At 36.8% G+C, this 23,603-nt stretch overlaps 1 protein-coding gene across 13 annotated transcripts in view; it reads right to left on the bottom strand.

The window, feature by feature from the left end:
* The window catches only part of PIK3CB (phosphatidylinositol-4,5-bisphosphate 3-kinase catalytic subunit beta), a 190,979-nt gene that overhangs the window by 58,429 nt on the left and 108,947 nt on the right, over positions 1-23,603 (bottom strand). For 12 of the 13 annotated variants that reach the window (XM_030761527.2, XM_089911087.1, XM_089911083.1 and 9 more), the window contains 4 exons: positions 9,272-9,523; positions 7,785-7,881; positions 3,824-3,954; positions 1,488-1,538 (listed from right to left, as the gene is read on the bottom strand). In XM_030761527.2, the coding sequence (XP_030617387.2) occupies positions 1,488-1,538; positions 3,824-3,954; positions 7,785-7,881; positions 9,272-9,523 (531 nt within the window). Of the gene's footprint in view, positions 1-1,487; positions 1,539-3,823; positions 3,955-7,784; positions 7,882-9,271; positions 9,524-14,794; positions 19,384-23,603 lie in introns of those variants that run through there. The other variant, XM_089911089.1, reaches the window with a different exon arrangement.

Raw genomic sequence — 23,603 nt, 5'->3', positions numbered from 1 at the left:
ACACACTACTATATATAAAATAGATAATCAACTATATTCAAACTATTGAATATAGTTTCCGGTGTATAGCACATGAAACTATATTCAATATCTTGTAATAATCTATAATGGAAAAGAATGTGAAAAAATATATATAAATATATATGAAACCGAATCAGTTTGCTGTACACCTGAAACGCTGTAAATCAACTATACTTCAATTAAAAAAGAAAACAAGGGCTTCCCTGGTGGCGCAGTGGTTGAGAGTCCGCCTGCCGAAGCAGGGAACACGGGTTCGTGCCCCGGTCCGGGAGGATCCCACATGCCGCGGAGCGGCTAGGCCCGTGAGCCATGGCCGCTGAGCCTGCGCTCCGCAAGGGGAGAGGCCACGACAGTGAGAGGCCCACGTACCGCAAAAAAAAAAAAAGAAAAAAAAAGAAAAGAATAAAAGGGAAGCAAACAAAAAAAGAAGACAGCCTGGGCCAGACGTTTCTCCAACTAACCAACATTAAATAGTGCTTTCATTCTGTGCAAATAACAAAAGGATATACATTATCTCCATTTGCCTCCTGGCTTCTATCTAATTACCATTCTATATAGAATGGCATTACTAAAATCACTCGAAAGTTATAAACTGGTGACATGAAAAGAAAAAAACAGATGAAAACTCAGCGAAGTCTTAAAGTGAACGTCAAAAAATTAAATTAAAAAATATAGATGGTAGAAATATTATATATATTGTAAACTAAATAAAGTAATCTATTTTGTAGTCTTTGGGCAGAAACTATGGGAATGGTGTATGTAGCAGAGACTGCTATTTGTCTCTCAATATGCATTCTCCCCTTCTTACTTTATTAACTACAATCTCTTACTCTTAGCCAAGCCCAGGACTGCCCAGCTAACGACTACATTTACAAGCCTCACTTATAGTTAGGTATGGCCATATGACTAAGTTATGGCTAATGAGACGTGAGCAGAAATGAAGCATATTAATGATATCCTCAAAAAGAATGGGTACGGCCTCTAGTCTTGCTTTTCCTGTTCCTGTGGGCTGGAAAGTAGTAATGTAGGAAGCTGAAGCACCGATATTACATGAGACAAAAACTACATATTAACATGAAAGAGTGCCAAGATGCAAGAAACCTGGGTCCCCAGCATTGTGAAACCTGCCTTGAATATACCTGCTCTGTTATATCAGAGAAATAAAGAAAATTACAGCCTCCTCATTCAACTGAATAATATTTAAAAAGATGGTATTGTTAATCTATGAAGTGTCATAGCATCCCTTACAGACTACCTGCTGAACCTGTGCTTGTATCAGAAAAGGGCTTACCACCTGAACACAGACCAACCACAAACAGCTGCCATTTAACAAAATATTAGCATGTTCATACTCACGCACACTCAGACTGTTCTTGCATATAAGTATGGTCTCCTGTATGACATGAAGGTAACTAATAATGAACACAACTTTGTAATAAGGGCTATTTTAAAACCTTGATACTTACTGATACATTAGCACTATCACTGCTTGCAATCTCAGCTGCCTTTTCAATAATCTGTTTAAAAAAATTAAGAAAATTAAAATTTGGCTCTTGTATTCATAAAATTTTAAGTGTAAATTACTACATTTGTACATACACTATAAGGAGCTACATATGATCTGGCATTTCTATGGTTTATAACGTAAGCATGAATTTTAAATGCAAAATGGTATTATGCAGTGATTCCCAGTCTTCAAACTCTTGACAACCAGGAAGCAATGGTATTACTATAAAGGACTGTTAACTCCCAGGGTACACTAGGATTGCCTATAGATAAAATAAGCAGTGGCTTGTATATGTGAACGAAATTTTAATATAGGTAAATATTTTCTGGTTAAGAAAATGCAAAGTTAAGTAAGAGTTACAAAACAAAGAATAAGTTTTTGTCATTTGTCATGTTTTCTTCTGAATTAACATATCAAAAGTAGAAGTAATGTCAAGGGAGAACCTAAAAATATTTTTTAAATTCATTAAGTTCAAAAGAGGCTCTGATTCTTGAAAAGATGGGGAACCCACTAGTCTACTGGGAAGACTCAGCAGGTAAAAAAATCTGAAGATCCATGTCCAGTTACTGAGTTGACTAATTCTCCACAAATAATTTAATTGAATCCTTATGTTTAAAATGTACTGGTAATTTCCATCCTATTTCATAAGGTTGTTATGTGATAAAATGAGATTATATTTAATAAAATTAAGCAATAACCATAAAAGTTGATTTGAAAAGCAAAATGTATACAAGTACAGCAAAAAACATTAAATAAAAATACAAGGAACTTTCACTTTTTATATCTGCATTATATTTTTAATGATCATATATAAAATTGTACAATTAAAAGAAAACTAATAAATATAAATATATTATACATATTTAAAGACTAAAATCTCCATCCCAAGTAGATCTTCAAAGACAGACTCTCCAAGGGATCAGAAAGGCAAAAGGAAAGTTTAGTGGCCAGTTGTAGACGACTCTGTTGACAACAATGCTGAAACAGAACATTTTAAAGAAACTGGACTTATCTTGAAATATTAGATTAAAAATACTTAAATTTGCCCAAGATGTTATATTTGTAAAAACACTTCAAAAAGCACCTCATTTGATCCAAAAGAAACTATAAATGACTGCTGAACATATACCATAATTGAACACAAAAAAAGTCAGAGCTTGGACTTTTAACTGTATCACAAGTAGCTATAGTCTATGGATAAATTCCTATTCTAAGGAATAAAGCCATAGCAGAAATGTAATGGATGCATCAAAATGTACCTTCTTCTACTCTGTGTAATACAAGGTATATGGCTCTTGACATGTGAGATTTCTACTACTGTAATAATCACAAATTTTAATTTTGCTGTATATTACTGATCGGAAGAACATTTTAAAAAAATGAAATGAAAAATTACTTCTAACGTGGATAAAATTCAACTAAATTGAAAGTAAAGAAACATCTGAGTTACATTAATTTAATTTACATACTATATTTAAAATCTACTCTGTATAGGTCTGATAGTGCTGAATGTTAAATACAATTAAGTATATAGGTAGATTAGCTGAAATTTTAGTATAATACCAATTTTTAAAGGCAGCTTGGTCTCACATGGATTAAGTAAATCAAATAAAATTCCTGTTTATTATGTGAGAATTTGCTCAAAGATTTCCTCACGAAAATCAGCATCAATCATACCTGAAACAAAGAGGCCAAACCTGAAGGTACAACATATGACAGCTCAGCTCTCTTAACATATAAATGATCACAGCCCAGTTTTCAACCCCCACCAGACAGTCTCCATATCCCCAAAACATGCAGCTTGTAGACTAAGGAAATGTGTTGAGAAATAGAAGCCCTTGCTATAGATTCTACAAAAATAACAGCACCTTAGGAAGTCTTATTATATTTTCAACATAAATAATCTGTTCTTTGAATACCAACTCTAACACAGTAGTGATTGTCTTTAATCTGAACCAACATGCTGGGCACGTTTCACATGTTTATTAGAGTTACATATGAATGCATTTATAGCCCCTGTAATTGAAAAGGACCTCAGAGAACAATTATGATTTCCTCATTTTATAAATGAGGAATCTGAACTCCAGAGGGGCCATGTCTCACTTGGTCAGTGATAAAGCCAGTACTAAACACAGTTGGCTTCCTGCTCAGTGGTCTTTCCACTGAACCAAGATGTAAATGTATTTGATGTCTTGAAAGAGAAAGACATATATCGCGTAAATGATAAACATATAGACCCGAGAACTAATAATCCAATTATTTCATACACAGTGGACCTTTAAATAATTAGCTTACCTTATCAAAGGGAGGATAGTAATAAGGTTGTTTTTTATTCTCTGGGAATCTGATGTGCAAAGCTGTTGCATTTTCAGTATATGGATTTGTTTGAACAGTTCCCATTGGATTCAACATTTCTTCAAGTTCATCTAAAACATGCAAATAATTTTGATTCTTAGGAAATGTTTTTGAAACTAAAACAAAACTTTAATGGATTTCAATCCATTACTTTAAAAGTGTGTCACCTAAGGAAGTTTGGCAGACAGTATCAGTAAGCCTCTAATTTTCTTAATGCTTGGCACAAAATTTGAATATGAGTTTATATACATTTTTAAAATGAAAAAGTTAACAGAAATTAATGGCTACCTCACCTCTTTCTTCAAATGTGTTCAAGTATTCTCAATCTACAAAAAAAAAAATTGGAACTGCTCTCGTCCCCTCAAAATTAGGTGGTCCATAGGAATTTTTATTATTTCATCACTATATATCAATTTCTTAATCACATGTTCTGATTTCCGTGGTCATCACAGTACCCAAACTGATATTTTGACAGTCATTAATAACATTCCTTTTGACAAACCTAATGTTGGTAATGTTCCTCTATGATCTCATAACTGCTGATGTAGTTAAACACCTTCTCTGGTAGTTTCTCAAACATTCCATCCAAGTGGTACTTCTTTAACCTCACCAACTGTGACATTCTTCAAGGCACTCCTTCCTCTTCTCTACCACCCTAAATATGTTCCATTCACAGACTGGGCATGTGAATCAGAATTTCAATGTTATCTTAGACCCTAGAGCTCATATAACTTTCTCATTTCACAGAGAAGTAAACTGTTGAAGAGACATTAAACTCTGAGAAAACAAGAGTTAGCAGTACAAACTAAAGTCTCCCCTCTGCAAACTAATTTCTCTCTTCTTATAACTGATTTTTTGCACAGTTGTCCTTTTGTACTTCCTAAGGAAATAAAAGATAAAAGTACATTCTGTCCAGGCCTAATGTCCAGGTGGTATGCACACTGAGAATTATCTCCCAAAGCTAGAAAATCTTTACAAAGTACAGGGTGGTCCAAAAGGTTCGTTCAGTTTTTTCCGTTAGATGGCTCTAATAGCACTTAGTTGTCTTTAACTTCATTCGAAACAATTTTGTTAGACTGTATGTGACAGCTGTCATATCAGCGTGCATTTAAAAAAAGACATCAAAATTGGTGAATTTTTGTGTAGACATTTTAATACTGAAGATGGAAGAAAAAAAGCAACATTTTCGGCATATTATGCTTTATTATTTCAAGAAAGGTAAAAACGCAACTGAAACACAAAAAGATTTGTGCAGTGTATGGAGAAGGTGCTATTGACTGTTCGAATGTGTCAAAAGGGGTTTGCTAACTTTCGTGTCGGAGATTTCTCGCTGGACAATGCTCCGCGGTCGGGTGGAACAGTTGAAGTTGATAGCTATCATATCGAGACATCAGTTGAGAACAATCAGCGTTATACCACACGAGAGAGAGACGACATACTCAAAATATCCAAATCAAGTGCTGAAAATCATTTGCACCAGCTTGGTTATGTGAATTGCTCTGATGTTTGGGTTGCACGTAAGTTAAGCAAAAAAAAACCTTCTTAACCATATTTCCGCATGCAATTCTCTACTGAAACGTAATGAAAGCATTCCGTTTTTAAAACAAATTGTGACGGGAAATGAAAGGTGGATGCTGTACGACAATGTGGAATGGGAGAAATAGCGGGGCAGGCGAAATGAACCACCACCAACCACACCAAAGGCCGGTCTTCATCCAAAGAAGGTGATGTTGTGCATATGGTGGGACTGGAAGGGAGTCATCCATTATGAGCTCCTTCCGGAAAACAAAACAATTAATTCCAACAAGTACTGCTCTCAATTAGACCAAGTGAAAGCGGCACTCGACAAAAAGCGTCTGGAATTAGTCAACAGACTGATCTAAAACGCATAATCTTCCATTAGGATAATACAAGACTGCATGTTTCTTTGATGACTAGGCAAAAACTGTTATCGCTTGGCTGGAAAGTTCTGATTCATCCGGCTGTATTCGCCAAATATTGCACCTTTGGATTTCCATTGATTTTGGTCTTTACAAAATTCTCTTAATGGAAAAAATTTCAATTCCCCGGAAGACTGTAAAAGGCACCTGGAACAGTTCTTTTCTCAAAAAGATAAAAAGTTTGGGGAAGATGGAATTATGAAGTTGCCTGGAAAATGGCAGAAGGTGGTGGAACAAAAAGGTGAATATGTGGTTCAATAAAGTTCTTGGTGAAAATGAAAAATGTATCTTTTATTTTTACTTAAAAAACCGAAGGCACTCTTTTGACCCATCCAATATTTACAAGTTTCAGCTCCTTAATCAACCCTTTGCTTATCTTGTTTAATACTCTCACATCTCACGGATTCCATTTTGACCTGGACTGAAGGAATTCTCATAATTTATACACTTCTGAAGCTGATTTCTCAGCAAATTAATATCCTATATTTGTGCTATCTAGTAGCATTATATTTATTAGTCCTATCAAATGCAACCTATCTAAAGTCAAGTGTACCAATTTAGTATTATCTGCCCCAAACATATGGAGAACAGAACACTGCACAGAATATGCTATTTTATTTAAGAATAGGGAGAAAAGTAGAAATTTATATTTGTATTTTCTTCTATATACATGAAGAATTCTGGAAATACAAAAGCAACCAATAAATGTGATTATAAACCTTCTAATGATGACCTAGGTACTCTAGAAATTAGAGTATTTGTAGTTCCTGTGTTTCTGGCTTGCTCGTACTAGGATAAATGTGAATTCTAGAACCAAACATGCAGAACAAACATCTCTAGCATTTTGTTAGAGATAAATTCAGGTCCATGATATGCCAAGTTAATTGCAAAAAATTGTCAATTTTTCTAAAAATATCAGTTAAGTTGCTTACTGATTTTGGAGAACATGTGTGAGTCTAAATTAAGATTTTCAAAAAAGTTTACTGCTGAAATGAATAATTTTTACTCTAACTGTGAAACTACAGTTCCTCTTAAGAAGAGCACACTGCTCTCCTATATTTGGGGAATAATGTGATTAGTGAAAATTATTGGAGGTATATGCAGGAAAGGGTAGGAATAAAAGAATATACACAAATAAAATGCTAGGATATGAGCAGTTTATAAATATGTTCATGGATAACTGATTATCCAAAAGCAATTTCTCAGGTAGCAGCTACTAAAATAGAACATTTTTAAATGTCTGTCACCCACAAAATAATTTTTAAATGCAAGTAAGGGCACAATTTTACTATATATATTAACCAACTATGAAGACCAAAAAAAAAACCCTCACTATTATAATGCAAAGATAACACTGAAAATTTCCCACATTTGGGAAAGCAGTAGGAACAATGGAAAGAGTCAAGCAATCTTTTGCACAAATCCTAGGTTTGAAGAACCAATTATGTAAGACTGACTTATGGCTGAACTTCACTTTTCTCATCTATAAAATGGGACAAAGCCATCTACCTCACAGGGATACTCTGAGTAGTATTTGAGAAATATAGGCTTATGGAAGGTGGTCCTCTTAGCTCAAATTTCAAGATAACGCCAACTAAAGAGGAAGTGTCTTTACTATCCTTCCCATGTTAGAATGTTCCTTCTAGTGCAGAAGCAGAAATTCAGTACAACTAGGAACCACAGAGATTGTTATAAAGAAGACATTGTTCCTTAGAAGAATGTCTCAAAAACCTGTAACAATAAAACATTTGAAGTGAGAAAACAGTTATCAAAATAAATATATTCAGATACAAATCACTTTTAAGTATATTAAAATAATCTTGGGAAATCTGTTTTAGAATAAACAATAAAAATATGGTTTCTTAACTGGACTGAAAAAAGAGTGAGTCATAAAAAAATGTTAACTAGTCCACATGCCAAAAATTCTTCTTTAACACTAAGGATTAGGATGTAAATCTTACCAGGAAATGAAGACCAGCTGTGCAATATTATATCTCCAGATCTCAACTGTCCTTTAAAGTCAAAAACCATCGTATTTACCCAGGCTACAGGATAATCCTGTTGAAAAGATACCATTGCGTAAATATACTAAGAATAAACTTTAAGGTGTGAACACACACATACCCTTTGCTTCAATAATGTTAGTTCTAGAAGTTTCTAGCTTTCTAGGTGATTTCCTCCAAAACCATCCAATATAAAAACAAGATGTACATGGAAAGATGTTCAGCATCTTTATAATGGTTAAAGAAAATCCTAAAAGCCAATTAATGTCTCAGAATAAAATACAGTATCCAAAACGTAGAATATTTATTGTGCAGCCATTGCAAATGATGAGGAATTTTTAATGATTCAAGAAAATATGTGCGATATGTTAGATTATATGTTTTAAGATCTTTCAGTCTATATAAATCTTAATTTAGCAGAAGGCAATGTCTCTAGGTATTGTAGAATTTATTTATATTTCTAAAAAGGAGGTACCAAGCTAATAGGACTTTTATGTAGACACTCAGACTAATTAATCTGGTCACAGTCTATGAAAAAACTATAAATACTTGAACACTCTGAGTAAAATTCTCTATCAGTGGAGGAAAAAAACTAAGGAAATAACTCTATGTGACTTTTTAGACAATAAAATTCATTTTTTTAAAAACTATATGATAATAACCAGAGGAAAGGCTTATATTCTCATGTTAAGAATAAAAGGATACAAATTCATGTAGATAAATATAGTCACCAGACTTTTTAAAATGCATAAAATTCATGTCTCCATCCTCCAAAAAGAAACGTTCCATAAAGAAGAAAATTAAAAAGACTTGAATAAAAATATGAAATGGAAGATGAGAACATAAGAACACGTTCACCATCCTTTATCCACAATTTCAAAGTCCAAGAAACTCTGACAACTAAAGGTTTGTTCATAACTCATTTAACAGTAAAACATGACCAGAAATAACATGAAGCTAAATGACAGCCTCCATTTGTCTCATTTAGTGAGAATATTCATATATTTCACTGCTAGAAACTGATGTGTTTGATTACAGAGTTGTGTCCCAGACCCTACAAGGTGTGTTGAGTGATCTATGATCTTTCTAAAATGCATAAAATTTTGAATTCTCAAACGTATCTGGCACCTGAAACTTCAGTTAAAGGACTGTGGACCTATAATATTTTAAATCTCTTCATTCTTTTTAAACTATTTCCTAAAAAGGATTACATTTATAATAGAACACTTACAGTATGACATATACTAAAATAAAGTTGCCAAAAGAAAAATGACAAGGACATAAAATGGAGACTTACTGTCTTTTTTAGAAATCAGTTCTTAGGGACAAAAGTTATATGACATAATTTCATTTATATTACTCTATTATTTCAAAGTTTTTAAATTATTCCATTATGTTATTATTAGTCCATTATAAAAACTTTTCAGAAGTTAGTATATAATTACCACTTTTCCAGATTTCCTGATGGTCTGATATTTAGAGGGATTAATAGTTTTAGTTGATTTCTTCGTTTTCACTTTATCCAAAACTGCATAAACAGCGAAACATAATCGAGCCATTCGTGGCAGGTCACAAGTACTGATATCAAATTCCAGTGGTTCATTCCAAATATGATCGTTTTTCCCTGATATCTCTGAGCTTACGACGGTTTTACACAGGAGTTCGGTACCATGAAAAAGGCCAGCCCTGACATGAACCTGTAATGATGGAGACAAAAACAAATACAGAATCATGAATACTGCACCACTAAAACACCTTTATTTGGGAGAATGAAGAAATACATACTGGCAGAAGCAGACAAACTCTAGGAAAGCATATTCGTCCACAGAACCATTAGACTATAATTCATCAGCATATAATTCACCACACTGTTAGTATAACCTATTTTTCACTTACTAAGCAGACCAGCTAAAAAATGCCAAAGGTCTCAATGGTATAAATGGGTCTAAAGAAACCAAGACCATAAATATAAAAACTACTATCGGGCTTCCCCGGTGGCACAGTGGTTGAGAGTCCGCCTGCCGATGCAGGGGACACGGGTTCGTGCCCCGGTCCGGGAAGATCCCACATGCCACGGAGCGGCTGGGCCCGTGATCCATGGCCGCTGAACCTGCGCGTCTGGAGCCTGTGCTCCGCAATGGGAGAGGCCACAACAGTGAGAGGTCCGCGTACCGCAAAAAACAAAATGTGTATGTACCATGTGAAAATAGAGAATGGAACTGAATAGATATCTGGGGTGGAAGCAAAGGCTTGAGAACCATAAGCAAAGGTAGGACAGTTTTTTCAATTTTCTTACAAAGAAGGTATTAGTTATTGTTTTCCAAGATCTGAAGAATATGAGCAGGAGGTAAACCACTAAGAGGTATTGAGGTAGGGTCCACATGCCTGAAGCAAACAATCCATCTGACCTCTGAGGACCTTGCCATCAAGATCTCCACAGTACTTTCTCTCACTCTCTTCAGCCACACAATCCACAATCTCACCCTGAATTTGACTTTACCACACCCTAGCACCTCCAAATCAATAATTCCTACATCTTACTCTCCAACTATCTCACCTTCCAACTCACTCCAACACTCCCAAAGGAACACTTCCCTGCCCTCACTAAGGCCTCCATTTCAATAATCAACACCTCCCCATTTCTCCATTAGCTTTGTTTGCCTTCACCCTCACCAAAACCCTCTGCCAGTGCCTGTCTCTCCTTTGCCACACTCATCTGAGGCCCATGTCCTGGATAAACCTGATTATCTGCCTCTCCTCCATGCCAAATATTACTGGGCAGACCAGCACCATGACCGACCAAAGCCAAATGTAAAATTATTCTTTCATCACTACAAGAACTATTTCTTACCTTTCCTTCACTGCTGAGAACTTCCACAGAGTTACTCTCCTCTGAAAGCCCTATTTAAGCTACTTGTTTTGTCTGGTTGTCTATTACTTGAAGATGACATGTTCTGAAGGATATGTCCTATCTGTCAATCTACTCTATTTAGAAGTTATGAAACATTAGGGCAATAAAATACTAAACAACTATTATTTATAAGGAAAACAAGTAATGAGGAACACCAAATTATGTACCGACTATAAAAATCAGAATCCAATACTTACCAACTACAGACAGATCATTGTTACTAAATTCTGAAGTCATGTGGGTGGGGCAGATTGAGGATAGGGTGTATGTTACATGAAGTAGAAGGCTTAAAGTGTATTTTCTTCCTGAAAAATGCAGGTTAATTCATAGACACCTGACACTCCACAGATCTCCACGTAAAGGTGTATGGCTGATGGGATGGGGTTGTCATCTATTCATACGTAAAACCCACGTAGGAAATCCATGTCTATAAGACTACTTTAATTCCACTCTAGGCTTTGATCTTTATATATATATATATATATATATATATATCAATAATCAATATCAGATATATATATATATCTGAGCTTAAATGGCCACAACAAAGTCTCTGCTGCCCAATCTTTATCCAAACCCATTTTTGAGTAAAAATACATATACGGAACTTCCAGAAAGTCATGCAATATATTTATTTCTTCGGAAAGTCCAAATATTACCATTCAACTAAATACTCACATGGTTGAGTATAGCACTTAGACTGAATTACAGTCAATATTAAATTTTAAGTCTACCCAGTGAAAGACTGGGTAAGAGACAGATATGTGAAACATTATAAGAGACAGATATGTGAAACATTATTTATGAGAGACAGATATGTGAAACATTATTTTACCTACTATAATGATGTTGGCAGGGATTTTGGTGCACACTTTATCACCCACTGTGTCTCCTTCATAAGGAACTGCTAAACATCTCTCCATTTCCAACATAAGGATGAACTACAACCATATGAATAACTAGATTATTTTTATCTCAGAGATTCTAAATATTATAACTGATCATGTTTCCTTTGCTTTGGCTACTATCTACATTGCCAGCAGAGAGTGAAATTGGTAGTCCACATCAAGCAGTTATACAGGACCCTATTATATAACTACCTGCTGCAAATCTTGCTCTTGGCTTTTTCAACTAATAAATATCCTCGATTATTTTTTAAAAAGTCACACTTTGTATATTTTTTTGTGTATATATGAGAGACTGGGTGTGCGTGGTGGGGGTGGGGGGACACGCAAGCGAGTTTACCTCAAACCATTTGTGAAATGAGATTGGATAAATCATAAATAAAACAAAACATACATAAAACTTTCGTATGATAGGATGGAAGATAGGCATTTCAGAATAAAAATGATATTCAATTCTTACTCTCAGTGACATTAAAGACTTATGAATTTATCACCTTTTGCATAAAGAATATATAGTTTATTCAGAAAAATCACAAGTTTAAAAATAAATATTTTTCCACGTTTTTGTGATAAAAACAAGCTACTTAAATTGCTGAGCTTAAAAACATTTGCGTCTCTTGGTTTTTGACAGTTTTTGAGAAATAGAAACAAATGAGCCCACTACATTATAAGTATTCAATAAATGTTTATACTTAAAAACCAAAACAAAAAATGCTGGTTATAGTTCTATCAACCAAATTCTGGCAAAATTCAGATATATGGAACACAGTAAAATTATGGATCGGTTGGATACAAAGCTCAAAAAAGAACTCAAGTATAATGACCTAGGAAAGTCCTATACTAGCTGTAAACAGCAACAGCCAAGGGTGTGGTGTGGAAAAGAATAACAATAAAGAATGAATCTAACTTGGGTGTGGTAACAATAAACAAAAATGACCCTGCACATTCTGAAGAAAACTGTTGAAATATCATTCTCTAATAGTCAAAGTGTGATATATTTAAGACCAAGTCATCAGGACTATGTTTCATTGCAAAATCTCCTGGTAATTCACTAAAATGACTGAAGTTCATACATGGTTAAAAACAAACAAGAGAAGAAAAAACTATCTACATTTAAAATAAAGTGAAAAAATCTGTGTTTTCTGAGCTTAGAATTTCCCATAGTAGAAGACATTAAAAAAAGGGTTTTGTTTTCAGAAAAAGCAGTAAGAAAAACCATTCTCTAAATTTATATCATGTGAAATTTTGTCAAAATTGTCACATTTCCTGATGCTTTGTCTCAATCACCTTCAGGCTCTGAAAAGTTGAGAATTTTAAAGGACCATCATGTTTAATTACAGTCACATGTTTCATTGTCCAACTTCAGCAAGCTTCCAAAGACACTTTTTCACAAGTCCCAGAATACTTGGAGATGGAGAGAAGGCAGGCTTTGTTATGTAAAGGACGTTCAACTGTGCCACAGCAAGGGTGTGCCAAGCCTGCAGAGACCGCATTCCTGAACTCACCAATTAAAAATGTTGTGTTGGCCAAGATGTGAAACTTTTTCCCAACATCAACACCTAATTTCCTTCTTGTTCGACGATATGGCCAAAATCCACTACATTTACCCTTCTGATATTAGACACCCAAAAAAAGATCAGTAACATGAATAGGCTGAAATTCCCAGGGTTTCATGAAGTATATCACAATAAAAAGGCAGGTTTGTTCTGGCTTAGTGGGAGGAGTCCTGTGCTACCTTTAACTAAGGATATAAAGATGTTAGAGACAGTTACATTAAAATGTATTCATTCATTGCACAAATATTTATTGAGTGTTCTAGGTACTGAAATAAGAAGATAAAAAGATTAAGATAGTTTTTTCTTTCCTAGGTTGTATCTATTTTAACAGGTTAGGAGTGGTGAGAGCCATGTAACTAGGCTTATGAGGTGTTATGATTTTTAACTAGGAAGAGTCAAGTTATGATTTTTGATACGGAGTATATCTGAGCTTGGAATTCTCTGGGTTTATCACGCTTAGGGTTCGTTGGGCTTCTTAAACATGTTATATTTATGTCTTTTGCCAAATTTGGAAAGCTCCCAGTGATGATTTCTTTAGTTTAGTTTTTCTCAGCTTCATTCCTTCCCTTTTCCTTTTGAGATGCAGATTACACATGAGTTAGACCTTCTGATATTGTCATACAGGTATGAGACGCTGTGAAGTTTTTTCTCCTCCAACTATTTTTCTCTCCATTCAAACTAGAAAATTTTATTGATTAATCTTCAAGTTCACTACTCTTTCCTTTCACACTACTTCCATTATTGAGTCCATTGAGGGTTTGTTTGGCTTTTTTTTGAGGTACGCGGGTCTCTCACTGTTGTGGCCTCTCCTGTTGCCGAGCACAGGCGCCGGACGCGCAGGCTCAGCGGCCATGGCTCACGGGCCTAACCGCTCCATGGCATGTGGGATCTTCCTGGACCGGGGCACGAACCCCTGTCCCCTGCATCGGCAGGCGGACTCTCAACCACTGCGCCACCAGGGAAGCCCCACTGAGGGTTTTTTTTTCCCCAGAGTTTTTTAATTAGCTGGCCCTCCTTATCCACAGGTTCTGCAACCACAGATTAAACCAACCACTGATCAAAAATATTTTGGAAAACAACTTCCAGAAAGTGATAAAAAGAAAAACTTGAATTTGCTGCACTCCAGTAACTATTTACGTAGCATTTACATTGTATTGGGTATTATAAGTAATCTACAGATTATTTAAAGTACAGGATGTGGGGCTTCCCTGGTGGCTCAATGGTTGGGAATCCGCCTGCCAATGCAGGGCACATGGGTTCGAGCCCTGGCCTGGGAGGATCCCACATGCCACAGAACAACTAAGCCTGTGTGCCACAACTATTGAGCCTGCGCTCTAGAGCCCACGTGCCACAACTACTGAAGCCCGCACACCTAGAGCCCATGCTCCGCAACGAGAAGCCACCTCAATGAGAAGCACACGCACCGCAATGAAGAGTAGCCCCTGCTTGCCGCAACTAAAGAAAGCCCACGTGCAGGAACAAAGACCCAATGCAGCCAACAATAAAATAAGTTTATTAATTTTAAAAATAATAATAAAGTACAGGATGTGCATAGGTTGTATAAGAATACTATGTCATTTAATATAAGGAACTTACTTGAAATTCTGGGGCTTTTGGTGTCCTCTGGGGGTCCTGGAACCAAACTCCTGCAGATACTGATGGACAACTGTATATGTTGGCTGAGGCTTTCTATTTTTCCATTCCTTTTCATTGTTTGTGTTTTGCCCTTAGTTGTTAGAGCATTTTTATAATAACTACTTTAACAGCTTTGTGAATAATTCCAACATCTATGTCATCTCAGCACTGATGGCTGTTGATTCTCATGGTCCGTACAACTTGAGATTTTCCTGGTTCTTTATATGCCAATTAATTTTGAAATATATCCTACATATTTTGACTATTATGTTATAAGATGCTCGGTTTTGTTTATATTCTACAGAGAATGTTGATGTTTGTTTTAGGAGACAATGGTTAGGTTCAGGCTGCAAGTTCCAACAAACCTTCTGTGAGTTGTGGTTCCAATACCAGTTCAGTTTTCAAATCCTTTGCAGGGCTATCTGGATCTGTCCTGCATGTGCACCATACAGTGACTAGTCTGAGACTTGGGTGGTGGTTTAGGCCACAGTTCAGGTCTCAAAGTATACAGGCAGTTATGACTCTGATCCATAGATGTACAGCTCAGGAATAAACCTAGAAATTTCCTGAGCTCGTCCCACTCTGAAATCATCCAAGTATTTTTTGGTTGCCTGGGGCCCCTCTTCTTGTCACCTAGCCAGAAATCTGAGGCGTTATTCACCCACATTTCCTACAACTATGCCAAAAAGAGAAGGACAGAAAGGGAAAGGGGGGAGGCCAATCAGGACATGTCCAATTCTCTTAGGGCTACAACTCCTCTAGTCAAAGAGGAAGGCTCAACTCTGCATTTTAGGCCTGTCCCCAATGCTGTTGCTTCTGCCACTGCCGCTCTGCTACTGCTGCCACAGGACTTCTTGGGATACTAGGGCAAATAAGAACAGAGAAAAGAACAGAAAGCAAAAAGGAGAGGGAAAAAATGGGGAGATCCCCACTCTCTCTGAGAGTTAGAAGAACCCATTCCAACTAGTGCTATAATTAAGAGGGCTTTCTGAGTTCTATCTGCACTAATACCATCTTCTAGATTTTGAGCAACACTGATATAAGGCTTCTGCTGAATATTAAGATGCAGACCTGAAAAGGGAAATGCCACGAGGCGGGGAAAAGATCAACCAGGAAGCTGTATACTACAGAATTCAAAGCACTTTAACAGTGAAAGACATTCAAATGCCAGCCAGGCAGAGTAGTGAATCTTCACCGAACACCTAGGATTTCATTACAGACTCCAGAGAATCATGTGCCCAGTAAGATCTCTGGGACTGCCATTACAATGGATTTCACTACCGTGATTACGTTTTACTATATGACATAGGTTACTTTAAGGAAGGGAGGGATTTCCCTGGCGGTCCAGCAGGTAAGACTGTGCTTCCACTGCAGGGAGCGCCAGTTTGATCCCTGGTCTGGCCACATGCTGAGCGCCATGGCCAAAACAAAATAAAACAAAGGAAGGGAGATTATCCTTCATGGGCCTGACCCACTCGTGAGCCCTTAAAAGGGATCAGAATCTTCTGGCAAGAGATTCAAAGCGAGGAAAGGATTTAATGCTTAGGAGAGCCACACAGCTAGGACCTGAAAGGTGCTTCTAGTAACTGAGAGCAATCCATAGCCAAAATCCATCAAGCAAAGAAAACCTCAGGCCTACAACTGCAAGGAACTGAATGTGGCCAATAACTTGAATCATCCTGGAAGCAGATTCTTCCCTAGAGCTTCGGGAAGGAACGTAGCCCAACTAACACCTGGATTTCAACCCTGTAAGACCATAAGCAGAAAACCCAGCCACACCATGCTCAGACTTCTGAACAACAGAAATATGAGCTAATAGATAGGTGCTGTTTTAAGCTGCTAGGTTTGTGGTAATTTGTTACACAGCAACATAAAACTAATTTGAGGGGTTATTATGAACTTAATGCCAAAAAATTTATCAACTTAAATTCTTCAAAAGACAAAAATTATCAAAGCTGACATAAAAGAAACAGAAAATATGACTATCTATATATCTATTAAAGAAATTAAATTTCTAATTAAAAACCTTCCCATAAAAAAAACTCCAGGCTCAGGTGGCTTGGAGTAAATCCTACCAAATATTTAAGGAAGAAATAATACCAATCCTACATAAACTTGTTCAGAAAATTGAGGAGGGGAAGGTTTCTCAACTTAATTTATAAGGTCAACATTTTCCTGATTCCAAAACCAGAGGAAGACATTACACAAAAAGAAAAGTGCAGACCAATATTCCCTGTGAACACAGACATAAAAATTCATAACATAATATTAATAAATCAAATCCAGCAATATATAAAAGGGCTACTACATCTTCAATGTGTAGTACATATTTCAGAAATGCAAGGTTGGTCTTAACTTTTGAAAATCAATCAAATTAACTGACCAAAATATAAAAACTACACAATCACCTCAATAAATACAGAAAAAGCAGTGGACGAAGTGCAACTTTTTCTATCCCTTTCAGGATAAAATCTCTTGGCTAAGTAAAAACAGAAGAGAACTTCTTGAATAAAGGGCACGTACGAAAAACCTACAGGTAATATTATACTTAAAGTTGAAAGACTAAATGCTTTTCTTTAAGAACAAAACAAAAATGTCTACTATGATGGTTAATTTCGTTTCCCGTGTGACTGGGCCTTGGGGCATTCAGATATTCTGGTTGTTTCTGTGAGAGTGTTTTTTTTTCCCCCTGATAAGATTGACATTTAAATGGTGGCCTGACAAAAGCAGATTACCCTCCTTAGAGTAGGTGGTGGTAATCCAATCAGTGGAAGAAATGAATAGAACAAAAACACTTGTCCTACTTAGAGTAAGAAAGAACTTTTGCCTAACTATCTAACCTCAGCTCTTCCTGGGTCTTGAGCCTACAGAACTTCAACAGGAAATTCATGATAGGTGCCTCCTGGTTCTCAGGCCTTCAGACTCAGACTAAACTATCCGTTCTTCTGGATTTCCAGTTTGCCAACTATTTATGTGAGCCAATTCCTTAAATAAATCTGTGTGTGTGTGTGTGTGTGTGTGTGTGTGTGTGAACACAAACATGCATGCACACACACACCCTATTATTTCCCGCCCCCTTTGGAGAATCCTGACTAATACCATCTACTCTCAGCAGTTCTATTCAACATCATACTGAAAGTCCTAGCCAGTACATTAAGAAAAGGAAAAAGTCTGGAAAGAAAGTTCCCTGCTCCGCATCTACCCCTCACCTTCTTTTTTCCCCCCAGATTTCTCTTCAACTTTGTAAAGGAACTCCTAACCTGTGTAGCAATTAAAAAGAATGAGGTGTACCTACAAGAAAGTCATGCCATAATTGCATTAATTTACTTAAATTCAACTATGTAACCCCACTGGAAAGAGAAAAAGGTGGAGGAGGGGGAACTAGAGAATTAGCTGGAGTGGGGGGGAGGGTACTTTAAATTAAGCCAATTATTCCTATGAATATATGACCACAAACAATAGAATGAATCCAGCTTGAAATAGCTGATGGAAGTTGTTAAAACCTATGAAAATAAAATGTCACTCACAAATAATCTGTCAATGACAAATATAAAGCATAATGCTCAAGAAAAATAAAGCATGTAGTGAATGCTTATTTGGTCCTCCTTCAGGAAGAAACTAAGTAACAACAAAAGGCTGTAGAGAAATAATAACTACAAAAGCATTAAATAAGTAATAAATACAATAACCTAAAAAATGGGAACAAGTAGGAATTCCCATTTTTAAAATGTAAATTATACATGTATACATACAAACTACTAAACAAAATCATACATATATGTTAAAAAAACCACTCCATATGACTTGAGGGTATATTTGCCTATACGTGATTTCTGCCTTTAGAAATATAATACCCGAGGGAGGAACCAAGATGGCGGAGTAGAAGGACGTGCTCTCACTCCCTCTTGCGAGAACACCAGAATCACAACTAGCTGCTGGACAATCATCGACAGGAAGGCACTGGAACTCACCAAAAAAGATACTCCACATCCAAAGACAAAGGAGAAGCCACAATGAGATGGTAGGACGGGCGCAATCACAGTAAAATCAAATCCCATAACTGCTGGGTGGGTGACTCACAGACTGGAGAACACTTATACCACAGAAGTCCACCCACTGGAGTGAAGGTTCTGAGCCCCACGCCAGGCTTCCCAATCTGGAGGTCGGCAACGGGAGGAGGAATTCCTAGAGAATCAGACTTTGAAGCCTAGTGGGAATTGACTGCAGGACTTTAACAGGACTGGGGGAAAGAGAGACTCCACTCTTGGAGGGCAGACACAAAGTATTGTGCCCATCGGGACCCAGGGGAAGGAGCAGTGACCCCAGGGAAGACTGAACCAGACCTACCTGCTAGTGTTGGAGGGTCTCCTGCAGAGGCGGGGGGTGGCTGTGGCTCACCGTGGGGACAAGGACACTGACAGAAGAAGTTCTGGGAAGTACTCCTTGGAGTGAACCCTCCCAGAGTCTGTCATTAGCCCCTCCAAAGAGGCCAGGTAGGCTCCAGTGTTGGGTTGCCACAGGCCAAACAACCAACAGGGAGAGAACCCAGCCCCACCCATCAAGAGTCAAGTGGATTAAAGTTTTACTGAGCTCTTCCCACCAGAGCAGCAGTCAGCTCTACCCACCACCAGTCCCTCTCATCAAGCCTCTTAGATAGCCTCATCCACCAGAGGGCAGAGAGCAGAGCAGAAGCAAGAAGAACTACAATCCTGCAGCCTGTGGAACAAAAACCACATGCACAGAGAGACAAGATGAAAAGGCAGAGGGCTATGTACCAGATGAAAGAACAAGATAAAACCCCAGAAAAACAACTAAATGAAGTGGAGATAGGCAACCTTCCAGAAAAAGAATTCAGAATAATGATAGTGACGATAATCCAGGACCTCGGAAAGAGAATGGAGACAAAGATCGAGAAGATGCAAGGAATGTTTAACAAAGACCTAGAAGCATTAAAGAACAAACAAACAGAGATGAAAAATACAATAACTGAAATGAAAACTACACTAGAAGGAATCAATAGCAGAATAAGTGAGGCAGAAGACGGATAAGTGACCTGGAAGACAGAATGGTGGAATTCACTGATGTAGAACAGAATAAGGAAAAAAGAATGAAAAGAAATGAAGACAGCCTAGGAGACCTCTGGGACAACATTAAATGCAACAACATTCGCATTATAGGGGTCCCAGAAGGAGAAGAGACAGAGAGAAAGGACCAGAGAATATATCTGAAGAGATTATAGCTGAAAACTTCCCTAACATGGGAAAGGAAACAGCCACCCAAGTCCAGGAAGCGCAGCGAGTTCCATACAGGATAAACCCAAGGAGAAACACACCGATACACACAATAATCAAATTGACAAAAATTAAAGACAAAGAAAAATTATTGAAAGCAGCAAGGGAAAAATGACAAATAACATACAAGGTAACTCCCATAAGGTTAACAGCTGATTTCTCAGCAGAAACTCTACAAGCCAGACGGGAGTGGTGTGATATACTTAAAGTGATGAAAAGGAAGAAACTACAACCAAGATTACTCTGCCCCCGCAAGGATCTCATGCAGATTCGATGGAGAAATCAAAAGCTTTACAAACAAGCAAAAGCTAAGAGAATTCAGCACCACCAAACCAGCCCTACAACAAATGCTAAAGGAACTTCTCTAAGTGGGAAACACAAAAGAAGAAAAGTATCTACAAAAACAAGCCCAAAACGATCAAGAAAATGGTCATAGGAAAATACATATCGATAATTACCTTAAACGTGAATGGATTAAATGCTCCAACCAAAAGTCACAGGCTTGCTAAATGGATACAAAAACAAGACCCATATATATGCTGTCTACAAGAGACCCACTTCAGACCTAGGGACACATACAGACTGAAAGTGAGGGGATGGAAAAAGATATTCCATGCAAATGGAAATCAAAAGTAAGCTGGAGTAGCAATACTCATATCAGATAAAATAGACTTTAAAATAAAGAATGTTATAAGGGACAAGGAATGACAGACACTACATAATGATCAAGGAATCAATCCAAGAAGAAGATATAACAATTATAAATATATATGCACCCAACACAGGAGCACCTCAATACATAAGGCAACTGCTAACAGGTATAAAAGAGGAAATCGACAGTCACACAATAATAGTGGGGGACTTTAACAGCTCACTTACACCAATGGACAGATCATACAAAATGAGAATAAATAAGGAAACAGAAGCTTTAAATGACACAACAGACCAGAGATATTTAATTGATATTTACAGGACGTTCCATCCAAAAAGAGCAGATTATACTTTCTTCTCAAGTGCGCAAGGAACACACTCCAGGATAGATTACATCTTGGATCACAAATCAAGCCTCAGTAAGTTTAAGAAAACTGAAATCATATCAAGCATCTTTTCTGACCACAATGCTATGAGATTAGAAATGAATTACAGGGGAAAAAAACGTAAAAAAAACAAACACATGGAGGCTAAATAATACGTTACTAAATAACCAAGAGATCACTGAAGAAATCAAAGAGGAAATCAAAAAATACCTAGAGACAAATGACAATGAAAACACGACAATCCAAAACATATGGAATGCAGCAAAAGCAGTTCTAAGAGGGAAGTTTATAGCTATACAACCCTACCTCAAGAAACAAGAAAAATCTCACGTAAACAATCTAACCTTACACCTAAAGGAACTAGAGAAAGAAGAACAAACAAAACCCAAAATTAGCAGAAGGAAAGAAATCATAAAGATCAGAGCAGAAATAAATGAAATAGAAACAAAGAAAACAAGAGCAAAGATCAATAAAACTAAAAGCTGGATCTTTGAGAAGATAAACAAAATTGATAAACCATTAGCCAGACTCATCAAGAAAAAGAGGAAGAGGACTCAAATCAATAAAATTAGAAATGAAAAAGGAGAAGTTACAACAGACAACGCAGAAATACAAAGCATTCTAAGAGACTACTACAAGCAACTCTGTGCCAATAAAACGGACAACCTGGAAGAAATGGACAAATTCTTAGAAAGGTATAACCTTCCAAGACTGAACCAGGAAGAAATAGAAAATATGAACAGACCAATCACAGGTAATGAAATTGAAACTGTGATTAAAAATCTTCCAACAAACAAAAGCCCAGGCCCAGATGGCTTCACAGGTGAATTCAATCAAACATTTAGAAGAGAGATAACACCCGTCCTTCTAAAACTCTCCCAAAAAATTGCAGAGGAAGGAACACTCCCAAACTCATTCTATGAGGCCACCATCACCCTGATACCAAAACCACATCGAGATACTACAAAAAAAGAAAATTACAGACCAATATCACTGATGAATATAGACGCAAAAATCCTCAACAAAATACCAGCAAACAGAATCAAACAACACATTAAAAGGATCATACACCATGATCAAGTGGAATTTATCCCAGGGATGCAAGGATTCTTCAATATACACAAATCAATCAATGTGATACACCATATTAACAAATTGAACAATAAAAACCATATGATCATGTCAGAAAAAGATGCAGAGAAAGGCTTTGACAAAATTCAACACCTATTTATGATAAAAACTCTCCAGAGAGTGGGCATAGAGGGAAACTACCTCAACATAATAAAGGCCATATATGACAAACCCACAGCAAACATCCTTCTCAATGGTGAAAAACTGAAAGCATTTCCTCTAAGATCAGGAACGAGACAAGGATGTCCACTCTCACCACTATTATTCAACATAGTTTTGGAAGTCCTAGCCACGGCAATCACAGAAGAAAAAGAATTAAAAGGAATACAAATTGGAAAAGAAGAAGTAAAACTGTCAGTGTTTGCAAATGACATGATACTATACATAGAGAATCCTAAAGATGCCACCAGAAAACTACTAGAGCTAATCAATGAATTTGGTAAAGTTGCAGGATACAAAATTAATGCACAGAAATTTCTTGCATTCCTATACACTAATGATGAAAATCTGAAAGAGAAATTATGGAAACACTCCCATTTACCACTGCAACAGCAACAAAAAAATACCTAGGAATAAACCCACCTAGGGAAACAAAAGACCAGTATGTAGAAAACTATAAGACACTGATGAAAGAAATTAAAGATGATACCAACAGATGGAGAGATATACCATGTTCTTGGATTGGAAGAATCAATATTGTGAAAATGACTATACTACCCAAAGCAATCTACAGATTCAATGCAATCCCTATCAAATTACCAGTGGCATTTTTTATGGAACTAGAACAAATCAACTTAAAATTTGTAAGGAGACACAAAAGACCCCGAATAGCCAAAGCAGTCTTGAGAGAAAAAAACGGAGCTGGAGGAATCAGACTCCCTGACTTCGGACTATACTACAAAGCTACAGTAATCAAGGCAATATGGTTCCGGCACAAAAAGAGAAACGTAGATCAATGGAACAAGATAGAAAGCCCAGAGATAAACCCACGCACCTATGGTCAACTAATCTATGACAAAGGAGGCAAAGATATACAATGGAGAAAAGACAGACTCTTCAATAAGTGGTGCTGAGAAAACTGGACAGCTACATGTAAAAGAATGAAATTAGAACACTCCCTAACACCATACACAAAAATAAACTCAAAATGGATTCAAGACCTAAATGTAAGACCGGACACTATAAAACTCTTAGAGGAAAACATAGGAAGAACACTCTTTGACATAAACCACAGCAAGATCTTTTTTGATCCACCTCCTTGAGTAATGGAAATAAAAACAAAAATAAACAAATGGGTCCCAATGAAACTTC

Source organism: Delphinapterus leucas, chromosome 4 (genome assembly GCF_059928025.1).
Source record: "Delphinapterus leucas isolate spDelLeu-1000000601 "Yukka" chromosome 4, BTC_Dleu_Yukka2, whole genome shotgun sequence".
Taxonomy (NCBI): Eukaryota; Metazoa; Chordata; class Mammalia; order Artiodactyla; family Monodontidae; genus Delphinapterus; species Delphinapterus leucas.
This window is presented reverse-complemented; position numbering and strand designations above follow the sequence as displayed.